Genomic DNA, 21,209 nt, shown 5'->3' on the forward strand with positions numbered 1-21,209 from the left:
ATGCTTAACAAGACACAACTGTGCATGGGCTTCATCTCATTCTTGTCCTAGTGCCCCTGAGCAGTAGTGTAAGGACCTGAATTTTTTAACATATATATGTATGACATGACATACTATTTGTAAACACTGACAGATCCAATCCATCCCAACAGATGGGCATGCAGAAAGCCAGCCTCAGAGCTGCAGGAAGAGATCCACAGCGGCCCTCTCACCAAGATGGGGCAAGAGCCAAGGGCTTACTGAAACGAGCAGGTGAGCAGCTCCCCTCCCAGATCTGCCTGCACTGGTGCAAGGCAGGTGCAAGCCCCCAGGGCCACAGAGCAGCGACATTTACACTGGTTTCACCAAGGCAAGAATGGGCCAATGACTTCACAGGATTTATTCAAAACAGAAAAAGCTTTCTTTACAGACATCATTAAACACATCAGTACGGAAGAGGACAGGGAAAGTGTTTTCACCGACGTACGGAGATTGCAGAGCTTCTACTTCCACCATGCCACTATGGGAGAGTCCTCTCAAGCAGGGAAAAGCTGCCCTCCTCAATTCTGCCTGTGTTTCAGCATGAGGTGCAGAGCACACTCTCCCTCCCCACTGCTCATGGAGTACGGGGATAATGCATCTGCTCCCCACCTATTCAGAAAGCACACAGCAACTGAGAGATCACCTCGGTTAGCCTGCAGAGAACTGGAACTCATCTGGCCAGCAGCTACATGGCATTTCTGTTACCAGAGACGAGCCAGCAAATAATTTGCCAATAATTGCAAAGGTAGACCAGCAGAGAGCTGGAAAGAGGTACCAACTTCCAGTGAGTTCTCCCATTTGTGCCTTGGAGCATCTTCCCTAAAACGTTTTTGAAATAAGGCTTCTTCTGTACCAAGCACAGCACTGTACTGGAGAAGTAAATGTTCACTAAAATTTATTTTAAGCAATTAAAAAAAAAGTAAAGATTAAAGTCTTGCAAGAATCACTGAATTGTGAATTGCCTCCCTCTTCCTTTGTCAAAAATGCCACCTGAATGATTTCAGAAGTCTCACAATTTGAAAGGAAGTTGCCATGGTTATTTTACGAACTGTTTATAAAATCAAATATTTTGGACTAAGAGTTTAGCTTATCAGTACACAGCTTTGACAGTGTTTCCATAAATCAGCCCTGCTCCAAAGAACTCCTAGGACTATGGGAACGAGTTTTAAATGATTTTTCTTGTTTCTCAATGGACCAGGTTTTTGGTTGTCATAACTCCTTCAAAGCAAACCGAACTATATTCAGCATTTGATCCTGACTTGTGCAATCTCTGCTTAGGAAGCCTCTCCTGCATCTCCCGTACACCATCATCGGTTGAGATGAAGACAGAGATATCCACCTGCTGCATGAGCCTGGCTCCACCAGGAGTAAATTTATTGCAGTGGCTCATGCAGATACCATGTGGATGTACCGCAATGTATTAACACCACCTTACAGTTGGGAGAAGTTAGGCAATGAGGTCCTAAGAGCAAGTGTTGCAACACGGAAGAGCTGTCAAAACACACCAGTGCTTAGACGTAATAAATCTGACAACCCTGATTTAAAAAGTGCTTTGACAGTCAAGAAAAATTCCTAAGCACACTAAAAACTGATCTGCTAGCAATGCACGTTTCGGAAGCCAGGCAAAGTAACTTTCCCGTGAGTATAGATGTCCTCATCTGTGCCCCGGTTTATATGCTTCACCAAGTTTTTCTCAAACAGGAGGGGGTGGTAAGCTCCCATGGTACAGGCACGGTCGTGAAACTTCTGGTAATAGTGGCAAATGTCCGTCTGCCGTTTGGAAGGGAGAAATTCATACACGTGCACTTCATCACAGAGCGTCATCATGATCATGATGCCTAGGGAGGTAAAGAAAGCAGACATCCCCATGTCAAACCAGAGAATCGATTAAACAGTCCAGTGAGACAGGCAGTCAGCAAGGAGTATCCAGCTCCAAGGGGAAGGGTTTCCTTTCTGAACATTCAGACAAGATGGGGAGAAAACAAGTCTGGCCAGGTGGGACTGTTTTCTGAAGCCTTCTCTTGCAAAGCCTATGATTGACTTGATTACAGCAGATTGTTTACAGTGCCGGCCATGCCAAAAGGCCAATTTTTAAGAGCACTACCATGCTCTGCGACCTTCGTGGAAACTTTGGCATCTGCCAACCATGCACTACAATTAGCTGATCCAAACAGCCCATCTCAAACCTGCTTGGGTAAGCAGTGATGAGACCTTCACCTTTTCCCCACCTGCCTCCTTTGAATGCAGGGGATATGAAAGCAACTGTGCTTGGGAGATAGATGGCTCACCAAGACCAAGCAGCCTCTGCTCTTCAGGCTCACCCAGCTCCCCTGCAGCAGAGCAGTGCTGCCCTCCTGTGTCTTCTGACAGGCACACGAACCACTTGAGGACATTCACGCCAGTGCTGGGCACAGACCTGTCAACTTTCTGGCCAGATCAGAAGTAAGCCATAGTTATTGGCTACTTTTCTTCCAAGTGCAAGAAATAGCAAGAATATACTAGGGAAATAGAACCGATGTATAATACCACAGAAAATTCATGCACTGAGACATCAGGGACCATGCATGATCAGAGGAACACAGTTTACAAGACATTACAAGAACCCATCCATGAAACCACTTGTTCAACTAAGGTGCATTTTAAACACGTTTTCATCCACCTTTTCAAATGCCAATTTTCATTCATGCTTAGGCCTTCCAGGAAACCCAGAGCTGCAAACTGGAACTCGTCTGTGCCTCTGAGTCTGGCGAGGTGACTTGTTTTACAAAGCAGGTAACTTGGCCCAAAGTTAAGTCACAGAGGAATCTGCTGTCTGACATGGCCCAGTGCCTGCCTTCAAGCCCTTAACTCCAGTTAACAACAATTTTTCTGCTGAAGTCATTGACCATGCTGTTACACAATTGTTCTGCACATATCCCAGCAATGATGTAATAGGTGCTGGGCAAGAGCAAGGTTACGGAAGAAAACTAGATATTTGACTGGCAAAAATAAGAAGTTACTCTGTTTACACAGAGGTAGAAGAGTACCTGTGCACCAGCACCAATGGGAGCAGAGATGGGTGCAGAGGAGGGGCTGAAGCACAGCAGTTGGACATCCACGTGGCAAACAAGACCATATGTCTATGCTGTGATTTCAAATACATGTGAACTTCCTGAGAAGTTCACTCCTTTTTATTCAGCTGGTCATGAGATCTGCTCTCTAACAAGAAGGAAAAGCTTTGCAACAAGCAGAATGTAAAATGAGCCCCTTTGCCGAGAGGCTGGATTTAGCATGCTGACAAACAAGACATCAGCATGCTGAATAAGGGTGAATACCACAGAACTTCTCAGGGCAACTATTCCATCTGACCAGCCCCAGCCCCCCAATAAGTCTTTAGCTATATTTTTCCATATATATATTTTTCCATATTTATACATGGAAAGCATAAACAGGAAAACACTAAGTTTTCATCCGCAGTAACCAGATTTATTTGCCTGACAAGATCTGAGTCCGCAGGAGCCATATCCTTCCTCTCGCACCCCATGGGAACTGCTCTGGCACTAGAAGCTAGAAATCCTAGAGACCATCTTGATATTGCAATCTGCTCTCCTGTTTCCACGTGGAACCAGGCCATGTTTCTAACTGCTGTTTCAGACGGCTGCTGCAAACCACTTACTTTAACACAACTGAGCTGCTACTTTAAAGACAGTAAGCTTAAATTTTGGCATAAGACAAACACTGTAAAAGCAACTCTGATAAGCACCATAAATCTGTAGTTGCCTTTGAAAAAAGGCATCCTGGAGAGTTCCTGCCTGCAAACTGAACTAGAAGTTTAGGGGGCAATTATCTTACCAAGCATTCCTGACGATGGTGGATTAGGCTGAATATGCTCCAGGGAATTCTCCTGCAGAATATCCCAGAGTTGCCACAGCATTTTTGGATTCAGGATATAGAAGGGCTGCTCTGGATGAGTACTACGATAGGACTTATAGCTTTCAAAAAAGTTGTAGTCTGGTTTTCTGTACCACTGCAAAACAGAAACAAGAAGTCAGACTTTTTATTTCTAGCCAACTCGTTCCCATAATCAACAGGAAACGAGGATGAGTAAACCTGCTGCTGCCAGGGGGAAAAGGTCCTGCTATACCTACACACACACACTCGCTGTCCCCCACCACCTCATCTGCCCCTCGAGTCACTGTGGTGACTTGACTCAGTGAACAGAGCAGGGAAAACCCAAATCTCAGTGAAGGACCATGAAATGAGATCAGCATCTTGTATAATTTCATTCTGCACCGCCCAACACCAGGTGATGTTGAGAACTCTGCCTTAAATGTGACAGACCACGACCCCTCTCCACGCTGGACTACAAGGCATCCTATTCTGCAGGCAAGTGTCCCCAGCACAGCCTCCTAAACTAGGCTGAGCTGATTTGCATCCTAAAACTTCCCTTTTCAGTAAAAACACTTAGGAAGGGTTTATGTTTTCTTGAAGTCATTTTGAGATTTTTTTCCTATGCTAAAAATATCCCATCCTGGTTTTACTGACTCTTAAACATGCAGTAAATACACCCTCATGTCTCCTGGTTGTGTGGGACTAGACACAAGAATAAGCATCAGTGAGAAAATAGGAAATGCAGTCCAGAGAAAGTAACGCAAAGACCTCTCAGTTGCAAAGCTTAAAGTAAAGGTAAAGAATGGACTATTCACTCCTACCTGCTTTCATCCTGAGCCTCCAAAGCTCATCACTTATCAAATAACGCCCTTTTGTACTCAAAATGAAAAGTGAATGCTAGAGGGATTGCAACACCCACAAGTGAAAGTCTAGCTGACACAGAGAGGAGACATTTGCTAAGATCTTCGGAGAGTTTCCCAATCCGTTCATAATGCATCAAGTATATTTCATGTCTGACTGGTGCTTGAAATATCCAAGCATCAACCATCAATAAATCTTAGAGCAACTGTCAGAAAGAGGAGATCATCTTCTGACAAGATGACACCTGCTGCAGCCAGTAGTGATCTCCTCCCTGCAGCATCAGCCCATGGGAAAGTAAAGGTGGTGACCCGTTAACACTTGGCCTGAGGCCCTTCACAGAGATCAGGAACAGGCAAGTGTTTCCCTAGGAGCACCCATGCATGGGATACTCTCAGAAGTACATACAGATATATCCATGATAACGAAGAGGTAAACAAGAATGGCCTTAAAATGAGTGATTGCCCACATTAGGAGGAAGCGGGTTAACAGATGCACTTCAAAGCACATGAATCTGATTTTATTTACAGAAAACTCAGCCTTACCTCATTAATTTCTGCATGATATGGTGCTGGATCCCAGACAATCAAGATTCCAGTGTTATACAGCGCTTCCCTCAGGAACTGCTGCTCCTCAACAGTTACAAGCTTGAATAACAACAAATACAATAATAGACAGTGTGCTGTCAGAATTAGCAAGCAGCCAAGCAATAAAACATACCTGAATACAGCCACAGCCACCCCACTGCCGGTTACTGAGCATGCCCCACTGCATGCAGGCAAGGACACAACACCCAGTGATGCCCTTCCAACACCCACTCCAGTCCTATCTAGCAGCACAGGATTTAGTGGAGAGTCACAAGAAAAACTGCCATTACACTTTACAAGGTTTTCTCTATCCATCCTCAATGATAAAATAAGGACAGGACCCGCAGAGTGCCCAGACTTGTATGATGGATACCATCACTACAACTACCAGAAGTAGGTGGGAACATCAGTTGCTGCCACCAGTCACCAGGACAGTCCAGGAGGAGCCAAATGCAAACACACTGTTGGCTTTATCAAGAACCTTCATTTGAACAAAAAAAGTCTGCACATGGGTGCTTTCTCCTGAACAGCACGAACTCAGGCAGCCAGGGCTCAGCACTGGGCCTGTGAGAGCACCAGTGCAAGAGACAAGACCATGGCACCCAGCTGACCCTTGCACTCTCCAGAGCAGGGTGATGCAACTTGGGCAAGGGAGGTTTGAATCTTGTGATAGCAGCAATGAGAAGGAAAGCACCACAACAGCAAAGCACACGGGCTAGAGACAGTATCAGTAGAGAGAAACTGCTCCACCAGAGGCTTTGCCACATGAACAAAACCAGGTAGTTCAGAGAAGTTGCCCTCTACAGTCTGGACACAACCACCACAGCTCATGACACCTGAGGGCAACCCAGGTCTGCAGCAAAAAGCAGTCAGAATCAAATGAGACAGGGACTGATCTCCTGTCCTCCCCACCCAAAGGCATAACCCGTACAGGCACAGCTTGTAAGCATCTGCTGAAGAAAAGCATCATCATAAAAATCAGCTCCCATTTGTCCTGATTTTCTCCACAGATCTAATTAAGAGCTAGCCAATTTATCTTTGAGTATCCTGGCTGCCCCCAGCAGCAGGCTGCCTTCCGGGCTGTCCCCATAACCAGAGCACAAGGATGCTCTGGCCAGCCCAGATGTGAATTATTCCAAAAGCAAAAAAGGGTTTCCTCGCATCTGTTCTTAACTCTGTGGGATCAGACTTTGGCCTTGACCACATGTACTGCCTGGTTTCATTTCCTTACAGTAGCTAAAATATCTAGGCCACTTGTTAGCTGGAGCGTGCAACGCTGCAGGTGTGAACTTCTGCCTCTGGTCTGTGGACACCAGAGGCAGAGGCAAGGAGAGGGCACGGCAGCTGGCACCAGCCATTCCCTTAGCCAGGTATGAGTGGGATGGAGGAGACAGGACAAGAATAGGGCAAGGAACACGGGCACTTTATTTTCATTTCATTGTTTCTATTTAAAGGCTAGAAATCTTTCAGGAACTTTTCTGATGTGAAACACATGAAAGGAGGACTCGAGAGAGATCGAGCATCAGAGAAAGCAAAGGTCAGCCAAGCTAAGCCACGTGAGTTGGCGGAGGCACACAAACCCCTAGAGAGCTGTGACAGGCACAAAAGCAAAGGGATAAGAAATGAGCAGGGGAGCACCTCCACTGCCACAAGGTGTTTGCTGTTTCCTTCCCCACACCACAGAGCTGGTCCTTGGCACTACCAGTTATCTATCAGTCACTTAACCTGTTTGCTGGAGGAATCTGGCTCCCCAGATACCTTTAGTGCCTATTTGTTCTGATTAATAGCGACTGATTCTTTCCAAGCAGTTAAATTCATTTAAATTGCTACATGACTTATTTGTCTCGCATAGCTTTTTGATCCTAATTAGTTAACTGATCTATTGATGTCCTAGTTAACTTGTTCTTTAGCCAATTCACTGTTCAGCAAGTATCTTGCTAATAGAGCCCCTATCCTCCTGGTACGTTTACTGACCATATCAAAATGAGTTCCTTCTCTCCAGCTACCGCAGTCAATGTCCTGTAATCTAAACATGCTCCCCTTTCCCATCACAATCTTACTCCATTCCACTGGTGAGCTATCTCCTTTCCCTGCCTCCCTGCAGACTCATTAGCGCCAATAACAGCAAACAGCCAAAGCAGAGAGTGCTCTCTATGACAGCGAGAAGCCAGCCAAGGAAAACTGTAAACAAGGGCTGGGAGGACTCTAGTCCTCGGTCAGCTCTGCAGAAAGGAGTTATGTCCTACAGAATGACATTGGCACTCCTCCTGTACACTCTTCAGCCCTTATTTTTGCAAGATGCAAGCGCCTTCCCAGGGCAAATCAATGCCTTGCATAAGACTGCAGGAAAACATGCCATTAAAGGAAGTGGTACTGATGAACCAGTGAAGGTCTAACAAAATAAGCAAGGCAATGTTAAAGAATATCTTTCTTTAGAACAACTACCGAGCTTGTGGACCTACCAGCCTATCCTCAGATCTGAGGATCCCAAATTTCCTCCCCCCCCCAAATCAGTATGAATCTATTAACCTTTCCCTATGCACACAGATGTACAAGATACCCCACTCTACTGTCAAAATCATCCACTCCTAGATATGTGCTAGAGACTGGTCACCAAATTACAGAAAAATATCTTCAAACAGTTATTCAGCAACTTAGGGCCACTGGCCACAGATGTCAAAGGGATACTACTCAATACAGACTAGTTCTGACAGATTAGATTCAGGAGATCCTGTTTCCTTTATTTTGGGAATAGATTGAGGATTGATCAATAGTAAGAGCCAAAACAAGAGCAGCCAAGCAACAATCCCATCCCTGCTCCCAGCAACCACTTACAACATAAGAAAAGACAAACCCAGAACAAGAACAAATTACAGCTTGTCCAGCCAGTACCTTATGCCTGCAAGCAGCTGAAAACAAAATGCAATCAGGCAACCCCACTAACAAGAAGGTTAAAATGATGTCACCATGACTAGAACAGCACTGAACCATTAAATGTGCAAATAAAAACACAGAAGAAAACCAGGCTCCCAATCCAGTTATCCCTGAAGATAACAGGGACTGCAATTAGAGCTGTTCAGTTTAGAAACTCCAGAAGAGCGCCTCCTGCACTACTCACATGGAGAGCATCTTTTGCGCTGTTTAGCAGCTAGATCAACGCTGCATTTTGAATTAACTTTAGCCTCAAAAACTGCAAGTTTTGCTCTCCCTGTAAATTGAAGCTTTCCAAGCTGGTGTCTCCATTCAGAGAGGATGGTGGCAGATGAAAAGTGTCACCCACGGGTGCAGGCTGATCTGCATGGAGAACAGAAGCACTGTAACGACATGGCTGTAACTACACTTAGTCCAAAATAAGTGCATCCACACAGAGAGTTATTACTGCTATATTACAGCTCTACAGTCATACCCTCCTCCCTGTGCAGATAACCCTGGTATCACACAGGTCACGTACATGGTTTTGCTGGTAAATGACTTCGTATCACAGTAAGTTTTGCAATGAGCACATCCTCCAGAGAATGTTTTAAGTGACAACACCTATCTGACATCATAAAAATACATACAAAAGGGAAAGATAAAAAAATGGAGAGGTCAAACAGGGCAGAGGAAGGAGGATGTCAGCAGCCAGATGTCTGCTAAAACCAGATTGGTTCAGAAAGGACAAACTGTCCCACATCTGACTGGTGGTTTAACGCAGGGGAATTGAGATGCAGCAAGCAGCAGAACAGAGCATGGTAGCAAGGGGAGAAGGCGAGACCCAAGAGCAGAAAGAGGTAGCAACAGCTTTTGCACAAGTAGCAAGAACATACTTCAAAAGACACACAAAATGAACTAGGGAAACTGGTTACAAGCTAGCTCCACATCTTGCCTTTGAAGAGGATGGCCAAGCTCCTGCTGCTGCTTTGAGAAACTTCAAACCTTGTTACACAGCAGCACCCTGGACCCCTCACACAGGAGCAGATGAGAAAACTCCAGGCCTATAAATCTTAGCTTTGAGGTGAGGAAAGGAAACTGCATTTTTGGTTCTGGAGTACAAAAGCTACACTTCAGTCCCCCATCTTTCCCCCTCAGTCTTCATGTGCCTACAGCCTCCTCCCACTCTTCCTGGGTGAGGAGGTGCTCATACTATGCTGCAATGCCACACCAGGTCTTTCATCCAATGACTCTTGGCCCATTTGGTACTTTACTGTCCCACTCCATTCCCTCACCAGCACACACTACTGTGATTTCCTCTTCTCTCTGCCTGTCTACACTTGAAAATTTCTCCCCCCGAAATGGGCAAAGATGAAGGCTAGCAGCTGTATGGAAGTAGGGTGCAAATACTCTGAGATGTACCTAGAGCAGCAACGTTCTCTGTTGTGAGTCTCACTCTGCTCCTGAATGGGTGGCATACTAACCCGGCTAATGTATTGCTAGACATGGTCGTAATCACTGAGGGTCTGCTTCAAAGCCTATTGAAGTCCAAAGAAAATTAGCAGAGGGACAGCCTCATATCTAGAAAGAGCTCTCAAAGAGTCAGGGAAAATTTAAGTCAGTAAGCAATGCCTTACATTAAAGGTACTTTCTGCTGTGCTCTGCAATGAGGTCCTGGACCCTCCGACTCAGCCACCAGAGTCCATACCCTCTCCTGGCTGCATGCAGGCTACAGCTTTAAAGGCGGGTCCTTTGCCAATTGTCTTCAGCCATTTAACAGCCCTGGTTAATGTGTTACCTACAGAGTCTGCAGCATCGCTCGGTAGAAAAGAAGTATTATTCTTTTATTAAAAGCCAAATAAACTTTCTTCATTCTTCATACCCACCTCTGGGGCAGGCACAGCTCGTCTCTTGGCACACATCGGTTTGCAGAGCAGCATTAGCCGAGCTGCGGTGCCATTCCTGCCTCATGCTCCCAAAGCACAGCAGCAAGCATGCTGGCCTTCCTGTACTAACAAACAGGCTTTGAGCCAAGCCAAAAACCAAATTACCTTGTGCCTGCTGTAAATTGCAAGCAGGCTACTGCAGGTTCACTAGCACGTGCTAGTTTAACTGCACTAACCTCAGATTTACCAACTGTCATTTGTTACAAGGAAGGACATTCCCGTTCTACGGCCATCTGCTAGGGACAGGAGAAATCAGATGGAAAGCCCTATTCTCCCCAACTTCATTTTAAAGACCTCCCAGCAGCAGATGAACCCAGAAGCCCCGTAGATGATGTTATTTCAGGCTGCCGCTCAGTTCCCAGGCAGCACAGGGGAAGTACACAGCTTTGCCATGCTTGGCCCATTTGGCACACATTCGTCAGACTTACCTGGGAGTTCACAAGACGAATTGTTGTCTTTTGCCCCACATCATCTTGAAACCCCTTGACAGGAGCCCCATTGAATCGCAAGACGGCATCGTGGCTGTCTGAAAGCAGAACAGAGTGAAAACCTGTGAGCTGACAACTGGTTTTTGAATGATAGAAGAGACATGTAATAGGTTATTCACCTGCATTTCTAATACAATCTGGCTAGTCCCTGGCTTTCCACGTAACAACTAGAAGTACCAAGCCAGATTCTGTGGAAGAAGTTGTTACTCTAACTTCATGATCAATACACTTTTAAAAATTCACTTTTTTAAACTACAGTCCACTGGCAGGCTGAGAGACCAGCCCTAGCATTTTCTCTGCACGGAGGACTGCAGCACCTCCCTCCCTCTCCTTCCTTCCAAACACTTCACCAGGAGATAGACCGATATAGAATTAATTTACAATGTGGCTAGCTGCAAACTAAGGAACTAGGAAATAATGGCAAGCCAGCGTCCTCTCTTGCAGCCTGGAGGTTGACCAGTCTGAGAAACATGTATAATAACCGCAGTGGAAAATGAAGCTGGCTTCAGCCTGCCAGCATACCTCCCACATTACAGAAATAAAACCACTGCTGTGCATTTAGCAGGCACGGCTTGTTACACGCCTTGGGATTCACTGCATTTTCCTCTGCTGGCATCATCTCTTAAGATAGCACAGCATTCCTCCAGCACCCTCCTCTGCCTTGGCACAGCCAGCCAGGCTGCCATAATGCCACGGAGCCAGGCTGCTGCTGTGGCACAGAGAGTGTACATGCCCATCACCCTGGCACCCTAGCTTCTCCATACCTACTGGCTAGATTTGGATAGGAAACCTTTTATGTGATCAGAGGTGTTCAGCTGCAGGAGCAGCTTCCCTGCCTTAGCGCCAAGGCCACATGACCACAGCTCACACCAGCTACAGCTGGGTCTGCGGGGAATTGCCAAGTCCCCAGTCAGGCCAGAAGGGCTCGCCTGGTCCAGAACTGGGTCTTTTTGAGATAATTTTCTTGAAAACAGGGGTGTTCTCACAAGCAATGCTGGAGGATCAGTAATCACTGACAGCAAAGACTAGTTTCTCAGCTACTTTCTTCTCATAGACAAGTGGATCTTGTTTAGAGCCCTTCCAAAGCAACACACAAAACCTGGAAAGGTGATGTTTCCGAAAAAAACGAGTCCACACTGAGAAGCAGCTCTGTAGTTAACACTACAGTCCCTTAACTCCACATCCTACCTCACATCAATGGAGTACAGGGTTATAATTTCCCCATATAACTTCAGCCAGACACCAAGCGTTATTACGCCCTAAATTTGCATTTAAAAAGGGTGTTTAACGACTGCACAGGCAGAGTAGCTGGCTCTCTGCAGCACTCTGTTTCCAGGTGGTTGTGCTGCACTCAGTATTTCCCATATCAGACTTTTTCACTGGCAATTCATAACCTCCAATAACACCAAGAGCCCAGTAAGAGAAGAGCTGCTTGTTTACAAGCTTCTCCCCGTTCTGCTCTGCCAGCCTCCCTTACATTGACTAATTGCTCATTTGATATCTTAACGTAATTACACAGAACAAATATTTCCTGACCATTTAAGGAATAATAATTCAGCAATCTGTTGTGCTCATCTATGCAAATGTTTCATTTTAAGCCTGTCAGATGTAGTCCATTTTTGGCACTGTCCTCCAACAAAACCACGGCTTTTCCTACATGGAAATACGTCAGGTCAAAACTGGAAAAAATCATACATAAAAACACCTAATACTTCCGAATCCTTCGATATTCACCCTGCCCAGCTCAAGGCGGCAAGTGCCCAAAACTCTGCAGGATCACTAGCACAGATGACTGCTTGAGCAGAAAGGTTAAAGTCTGTGATCCAGGTGCAAGGAACGCAAGCCAGGGACACCAGCAGGAGTTAACAGCATTTGCCTCAGGCACATTACACAGTGACCTGTCCAGCATCCATCCCTTGTGATCTGGAACGAGCTGGTGCTTCAGCTTCGGGGACAGGCTCAAAGACCTGCCATAGGAACAACAGAAATGGCTTTCCACGTCTGACATCCTCTCAGCTGTGCCGCAGCCAGAGCACAGCCCATTGCACACCTTGGCTGCTCCGATACTGAATGCAGCGTTTGCATGGACTGCATTACAACACACCATAAACACCATCCTCAGCTCTTGAGAGGGTCCCCTTACGGAAGAATGAGCAGTTTTATCAGTATGCTGGAGTCTAACAAAGACACCCTTGGGCACAAGCCAGCTGTGTCAGAGGAGAGTGTTCAACAGAAGGTCACTTCTGTGGAAACCTTTAGCTACTGAACTTCAAGAGACACCTAAATAAGCCAAGACAGGTACTCAAGGGAAGCCAGTTCTGACTTCTAAGCCTTGACCTACCTGGCCTCAAACACTCGTAAGAGGCAGAAACAATTACATCAACCAACTCTCACCTGTAATTTTTACCAGGAGGCAATGCTATCCTGGTTAATAACCACCACTACTACCTTTTTCATCACATCTTTCATAACATTTTAACACACTTCAAACTGTTCAACTTCACCTGCCCCGTGGAGCACACATGAGTTTGGGGGCGAACTTTTGAGCAACTACCAGAAGAAAACCCTGACCTTCCCACAAGCATCTGGGGACTATGATTCTGAAGGCTTTGCCCAGGTCATTCATGAATAAAGTATTAAAGGGCTATCGACTTGTTTCAGAGGATGAAGGCTACTTCCCGCTTAGTGCAGCCCAAGAGGACCTGATCCAACAGACAACTTAGGGACACACCGAAGTCTGCAAACAATTTCCACCAGAGAGTACACCCATAGGCTTTAAAACTTCTGCAGTGAAGCTGCAGTTCAGCAAAGTGTGAATCTTAATTAATTGTTGTTTGAGGCTCAGTTAAGAAAGCTGAGGGAACTGCAAGCACAGGAGAATCTTCTGCCAGGCACAGGAAAATCTTCTGCCAGGCACAAAATCCTGAGTTGATGGCTGAAGAGTTGGTTTCCCCTGCATGCTGCTTGCTTAAAGACACAAAATGCTTTGGTATCAAAACCTTCTGCTTCTTTATAATCCACAGTACAAGACCCATGTTTCAGCATTTACTAATTAATGCATTAACCTCAGATAAATATGGTCAGATAAGACTTTCCAAAGCATCACCAAACTTAATCTAAAGAAGAGATAAAATAAAGCCCTGTAAAGTTTTTCCATGGTCTCTGGGCCACTCAAACTCAGCCACTGCCTTATGGTTCAGAATGAAGCAGTGCCACTTTTGGAAAGCCATAAGCAAGAATTACAGTGCATTGAGGTTGGAAGGGACCTCTGAAGATTGTCTGCATCTAGCCCCTCTTCTCAACACTAGGTCAACTAGAGCAGATTGCTCAGGGCTTTGCCCAGCGGGGTTTTTTTCCCCTTTAGTGTTTTCTTTTACTTCTCTGAAGAAGTCTTTCTGAATAAAAAAGTTTTGACCATTGACTGTGGAATGAGCACGCTGGCATTACGCAACCCATCACAAGTCCTCTTAAGAAACAAACACTTGTGGAATCAAGACCTCTCCCTGGTACCCAGTGTTAGTACTACCCTCTGATGATGCCAACACGATCACAAAAATTGGAAAGATTAGCTGGAATAGAACTACCTACACATAAGTCATGTCCTCTCAGCTCAACCCAACCCCTTCCACTCCCTTGGGGCTTGCCCATTTTGGTCTGCCCAAGGTCTAAGGCTCACAGGCACTGTGATCTAGGGCATCATAAGGCAGCCTACACTGTGCAGTGTGTACACTCAGAGAGGACGGGAGTGTCTGATCATTACTTCCATCTCCTCCTAGGCTGTAATGTTCACTAACTTTAGAAGAAGTTTAAGGATAATATTTCAACTTATTTTTAACACCTTTGTGACCACAGCAGAGACTTACTGGTAAGAGTGTGACAGTAGGTTTCTTCTATTCAGTGTAAGTTATAAAACAATGTTACTTGAATTCATGTGAATAGAAAGATACCAACCTATCTCTTGTCCCAAATGAGATGATTTCAGAGACCCTGCTGAGGACACAACAGCACAGCGACCCAGGCGGCCCACCGTTTCATTGAGGCTTTTCCCTGGTAGGTATTGCTGCCATTCAGAGGTATCAAAAGGACCATCCGATCCCTGTATCACGGTCACGTTCACCCTGTCCCGTAGCTGGCAGAGCAGCTTCTCTGGGCTGAGTTTAACAGCGTTCCTCTTTCCGTTGTAAGTCACATTGTACTTGTTCATGGACAGGTAGTTTCTTCTGACCTTCTGCAGCCTGGGTATGAGATTTCTGGATGAACTGTCCTTATCCCATACTTTCACAGCATCTGCTTTCTTGGACTTTTCGGCTGTTCCAGAGGTGCTGCCTTTTACTTTGTTGTAGTTACTAAACCAGGTTTTAGGTATCTGGCCCAATTCACCGGCTGCTTCTTGGAAAAGGCCCTGTGATTTAAGTGCGTTCCATTTTTCCAAAGTCCTGTCAACATGCAAATCATCACTCTTGGTCTTGAAAGGAACATAGTAGCTTCTCGTCTCTCTCCACAGGCAAACTGTCAGAGCTACCAGTATCACCACAAGAACACACATTAACTTTTTCAATACATTGATGTGAACCATAGTGTACGGTGCATCCAAATGGGACACTGAACTGGGCAGGAAGCTGGCCCTGGGAGAGAGGAACACACCTCAGTCAGGGCTGCATGCACAGGCATGCATATATATAAATATCAGCATGTGGGCAATGGGAGGGGAGAGGGAGGACAGAGGGGCAATTTTAAAATTTCAGGTCGTTTAAAGATCTCATTTCAAAGTCCACCACCTCAAACATCACACGGATAGACTTGAGCTGGCTATTAGCCATCGCATGCTATCTAACAGTGATCTAAGGCCACTGCCACTCAAACCATTCTTCTATTCCCTTCCACAAGTGACAGTCAAGTTTAACACAGCCAGTATCATACCAGCAGCAAGTCTTCACCTTGCTTTCCTTCACCTCCCACCTCAGCCAGCCATTACCCAAATCCCACCACTAGCATTTCCAGAACTGACCTTCTACTTGACCATAGGCATGAACACTAATGAAGCACATAATGAGGCATATAACTGTGGAAGAAAAAAAGCTGTGAGTTCATGAACACCAGGAGCTTCACCAGCCTGATACTGACACACTTGGTGACCTCACAGGAAACTTCTGCAAGCCTGCAGTGGGCTGAGTGTACTCCCAACATGAAATCTCACTAAAACAGCTGCTGGGAGCCAATTAATCCACAGTAGGGTCTGAGGCATGTTTGGGTTCATAAATGCACCTCGATAAACATGACTCAAGGTATGTTACCCCTGGAGAAAGCAATGCTGTTGTACAGCACTGCCTGTGCTCTTTTGCATTACCTCATATTAGCAGACACCTCCAGCTCCCATCATGTTATTAAAGGGGGCAATTCAATAGGAGGAGTACCCAAAGGGCAGCTAAACATAGGCAGCACAAGGGGATGGTGTAGGAAACATATGCTGAGGCATAAACACCTTGTGAGCAGCACACGGGACCACAGAAGACAGGAGGGCAGCTGCTCATTTCCTTACATGACTGTTCCAGGATGCATCCGAGAACATGGGAGCAGTATAAAGACAGCAGGTGTCCCAGTGCTCCTCAGGAGACAAACACATGCAGATCACTACCCATCCTAGAGAGGCACTAGTAACAACTCCCTTCTTGAGCAACTTGCTGAAAGCAAGCAGTGCTAGGCCATGGTATTGAGAAGTTACTGAGCTACCAACACAGTACCTGTAGATAAAGCAGCAGCTCTCCAACTCAAGTCATTTTTGGTTGTTAGCAAATTTTCTTTAGAGGGTTTAAGCAGGATATCCCAAAACACAACAGTTCTGTGATGCACTGAAGAGTTCAAGAAACACCTGCAAAAAAAGAGGAAAAAAAAATCTATTATGGAAGAACCTTGTGGTTCTGGGGATGAGCAAGTATTCCTCAGATAAGCCCTGAGGTCCCACAAAAGCTGTTACCCAGGCATGGAAGGGCCAGCAGCAAACACATTAATACCACATAAGCCTTTTAAACGCTTAAATGCCCACTCAAAATGGGCATCTTCCTTCTTAGTCTGAAATCTACTCTCAGCTAAAGCAGGAACCAGTTCGCAGGCTGCCTGGTCTATGCTCCCACCAGACTGACAGCCTTCTCTGTGGAGAAGGCTCTGAGCAGTGGATACACCCATAATACAGTGAAGGAAAAAATCCCAATGCTGACGCTTAACACAACAAACAGGGGAAAGGAAAAGCTAACTTTTCCTAGGGTAATATCTTACTGCCTATTTTTGGGCAATTCATGCACTCTTCCTCAAATGCAGTGGCAGAGAAGACTCCCTGCTTTTTTGGAGCAAGTTCTATGAAAAGTTGCCGTATAACATATGTCTTAATCCACAGATCTTCACAAAATAGACAAATGTATTTTAGACTTTACAGCTTCACTCTACCAAGGAAATGCAGCAAGAGAAAGGGAGATTTCACAGTATTATACAATTCAAGAAGTAGCTTGCTTTTGCAGGACCTCTGAGTCAGTACAATGCCACATAAGCTAAATCACAAATGCTACCCTTCACAGGATTAAATACTAAATTATTAAAGCATCCTAATGCTGACTACTTATATTTTCTTTTAACTCTATTTTGGACATGAGGAAAAATTTCTTTACTGAAAGAGTGGTTAAACATTGGAACAGGCTGCCCAGGGAAGTGGTTGAGTCACCATCCCTGGAAGTATTTAAAAGATGTGTAGATGAGGCGCTTAGGGACATGGTTTAGTGGGCATGGTGGTGTTGGGTTGACGGTTGGACTCAATATTAGAGGTCTTTTCCAACCTTAATGATTCTATGATTCTATTAAGGAGCTCAACCTGATTTCTTACAGAGCACCCCACAATTGAAAAGCAAACATTGTTTTACCTCCAGATCTTAAACAACAACAACAAAAAGATTCAAGAAGCACAAGTAATTCTAGTTTTTATTGAAATCATTCCCCTGCCTTGACAGACCATCTCACTTTTCATTTGCTTGAGAAACAAGCGCTAGAAAGGCACGCTGAAGTCTTTTTGGCCAGTATGGTTTCAGACACAGAGGTACAGCAGTCTGGGGAAGGGGGGAGTGTCAGGAGGGGATGCAGGACATCACCGCACTCTCTTCTGCGAGGAGTTAATGTAAGGCTCCCCATGCTGTTTACAGTTCCTCTTCTGCTGTGGTCTCTGCAAGACACTCTCACCCCTGCCTCTCCCCCATCCCCTCCACAGCTGGAGACAACAGTGGGCCAGCCCACTCGGTGTCTGCCTGGTGCCTTCAGGAACAGAAAGAGCCACGTGAAGGCAGAAGACTGCAAAAGCCACTTGCTAAAGGACAAAGCACCGCTGAGTCAGCCTCCATGCTGTCGGAGGCTCTGCAGGCAAACCACACTTGGACAGCAATGTTTTCCAAATCGAGAGAGAAAGAAACACCGAAATAGAGTTGTCCAGTGTCAGCTTAGTACAAAACTCTGAGACACCTCCCTCCGACCACACTTCGTGCAGCCCCAACCTGACTTTATTCACGCTGTAGTACTTTACACAAGATGAGGGTCTGGCTTCCAGGAAACTCAACCAAGATCTTCTGCACAGGCAGGACAGAGCCTCCACACCATGGAAGGTGCCCCGGCTGCCCTGCTGCCCTGCAGAGCAGAGCTCTTCACTCCAGGCCCTGGAGGGCTCTGCCATGCTTTTGATTTCAGAAGCCTCTCCTGAGGGGTTTCCAGGTGTAGGTGATAGCAGGCACATCTCAGTACCATCAGCTTTTGTTTCCCACAGCTAGGATAACCTAGAGGAGTGGCAGGTTCATCACAGTGGAACAACCTTACAACATTGCAAGTTCCTGCTGGGACACTCCTCCTGATGCCACAAAGCAGAGGATGCCCAACAAGTCACAACACCTCCTCTCCTCCCTGGGTCACACAATGGAACCTGGAAAACTCACCTTCAGCACTCAGCACAATGTGATCCCCGCCTTTGATGACTGTGCATGCTGCTGCAATGTGAACAGTTACTTTGCTTTGATTTGTAAGTTGACAAAGTAGGTTCTGCAAGCAAGTACATTTTAGCAGAGCCACAACATTTCAAGGTACCTTTCATTCACCATGGATTCACTGCAGTTCAGTTTAATTATTACTACTACTTCATAAGATATGATTTTATTTTGTTTGCATAAGTAGTGTCCTAACATGAGGTCCCTCTCAAGCATTCTGCCACCAAACCTTTTCTGTGGAGTGGGAAGGCAGCTGCTCTTCCAGGCAAGGTAGGATAGCCCACAGGTGGTGCTCTCTTTCCACACCTTTAGATAAGTCACTTGTGTGCGCTTCTGTATCACAACAGTTAATACAAACATGCTCTTCTCAAGGTGACGGAAACTTATGACCTACATAAAGCACAGGTGTCAGCTACAAGTACTAAGAAAGGACAAAAAAAATACCCCAAACCTATAATAATACTTAAACAAATAGCTGCTGCCTTCTTGAAACCTAGAGCTGATGCAGCTGTGGGGTGCAGCACTGGCTGACTGGCAGACAGGCTAAGCCCACACTGCAAGTCCTCTGGGGGTAAATTAATCCTGTGCAGAGAACAAGTGAGTGATGCAGTATCTTCAAGGCAGTCAGGGAATTATATCCTGTCCACACACTCTTATACTTAACCTTTATTGCCCAAGTACCTCACTGGACTCAGGTCTTAATCATCAAAGTACAAAAGAATGTGAAAGCCCTGCCGCCTCCTGCATCCCAGACACTGCTGTCCACCTGGGGAGCTGCAGCCAGCAGTGCCCTGGCAGAGAACACCAGGCAATCCCCATTTCCACAACCCACAGCGGCTTTACCCTAAAACTGCTAACGACAGTGTCTTCACCTCATTAAACAGAAAGTCTGTCAAGCCCTTACCTGTCTCCTACAGTGACTCACAGCAGATACACAAAGAAATCACGTAAGTATGGACAAACGTATGAATATATTTCTCTTCCAGTAAATGCACACAGCTTCCAAAAAGCTGTGTCATCAGCTGTACCAATGCCCATCCTCTGCACATTTGTTTAATTGCTTCTTGAAACCACTCACATTTCCCAAGCAGTTCAAGGCAATGAATTCTGCAGTCGCGCACCATGCAGAGACAACCCCTCCTCTCTGTTTCACACCGGCAAACCCAATCGCACTGACAGTAATCCTTCTGCCTTCATTTTCTGCACGTTGTTCATGGTTGCATCACCTCTCCTAACACCCTCCTTTCCCCACTCGTTGCTTTTCCAGGCTGAATCCTGCTTGTTCCAATCCCTCCTTGCACAGCAGCTTTTCCATACCTCCGACTCTCCTGGTCAACTTCCCCGGCACTGTTTGCAGCCCATGAACATCCCTCAAGGCAGGCACAGGGGGGGACGCGCTGCACAGGCTCAGGCCACATGGTCCGGCAGCAAAATAACAATGGGGCTGCTTTGTTCTCCTTTCAAAACTTCCTCCACTTCTACTTCCCTTCGTGATTGCTTCTAAGCCCTGAGCTCTAGGCTGTCAATAATGACTTCAGGATATTTTGCAAGCAGCACCGACTCACTGAGAGTTGTCCCCAGCACAGGGCGGAGGGCAGGAATAAAATACGACTAAAGAGCATTATCTTACCCCTGCTAGCACAGGCTTTCCTTTGCCGTTGTGCTGCCCAGTCACCCAGGATCGCCGGATCCCTCTGCAGCTGCTCGGTGTTTTCTCTGGTCCTGGCAGCCCTCTGAAGACAAAGCCAGCCAAGCCCATAATCTAGCCCTTCCTCCTCTCCTGTGCAGATCCGTTATCGCTGCTCAATGGCAGAGATCTCAGAGCAAATCCCTGTGGGACTTCTGTGATGTTGTGAAACCTGACCGCTTGGTTTCCTACCCGCTAGGCAGTCACTAATCCAGGATGGGAACTTTCTCATTCCACGACAGCTTAGGGATCTTTTTTTTTACTGAGGCTCTTGGTGAGCAATCTCATCAAAACCTTGAAAATTCAAGTATGCTGTTTCCCTCTCTCGAGGTTCACTAACTTCTGAAAATGAGAGAAGAGGAAACAGGCAGGTAGATTTGAAACGTGACTCTTCTGCAAACAGGTGAGACTTCTCCATTAATTCTTACATATTCTACAGCTGTTAGTTATTTTTATTATGTTTACTGGTCTGAAGCAATGGATCCCACCAGAGTCCCTCTGAAACGCAATCACGTCAAATAACACCTTTAATTTAATTTAAACAACAATTTGAGAGATGCAACCCCTGGGGATGGGCACATGCAGGGATCACATCCCACCTGTTCTACTACGCCTCTCCTTGGTGCCTCCGTTCATACATCAGCATCATTCACCTGCAGTTTTCTTGCCTCTGATGTACACGCAAAAGCTTTTTACTTTAGCAAGTTGTTCCTCAGTCTTTATTTGGGTAATGCGATAACTATTTCATATTTAAACTTGGACCATTTACATTTCTTTCCAGGTTTCCTTCATTTATGCATTTCCATCTGTACCCACAACTGTGCTGTGTATGA

At 45.8% G+C, this 21,209-nt stretch overlaps 1 protein-coding gene across 1 annotated transcript in view; it reads right to left on the reverse strand.

Moving 5' to 3' along the window:
• Positions 1-701: 701 nt before the first annotated feature.
• ST6GAL1 (ST6 beta-galactosamide alpha-2,6-sialyltranferase 1) overlaps positions 702-21,209 on the reverse strand; it is a 34,310-nt gene continuing 13,802 nt past the window's right edge. Inside the window, exons 2-7 of the mRNA XM_009319173.1 lie at positions 16,422-16,549; positions 14,632-15,305; positions 10,621-10,718; positions 5,295-5,396; positions 3,853-4,027; positions 702-1,859 (exon numbers count right to left, since the gene is read on the reverse strand). Coding sequence (XP_009317448.1) covers positions 1,618-1,859; positions 3,853-4,027; positions 5,295-5,396; positions 10,621-10,718; positions 14,632-15,256 — 1,242 coding nt within the window. The 5' untranslated portion in view covers positions 15,257-15,305; positions 16,422-16,549 and the 3' untranslated portion in view covers positions 702-1,617. The remainder of the gene's footprint in view (positions 1,860-3,852; positions 4,028-5,294; positions 5,397-10,620; positions 10,719-14,631; positions 15,306-16,421; positions 16,550-21,209) is intronic.

This window comes from Pygoscelis adeliae, unplaced genomic scaffold (assembly GCF_000699105.1).
Source record: "Pygoscelis adeliae isolate BGI_AS28 unplaced genomic scaffold, ASM69910v1 Scaffold842, whole genome shotgun sequence".
Classification (NCBI taxonomy): domain Eukaryota; kingdom Metazoa; phylum Chordata; class Aves; order Sphenisciformes; family Spheniscidae; genus Pygoscelis; species Pygoscelis adeliae.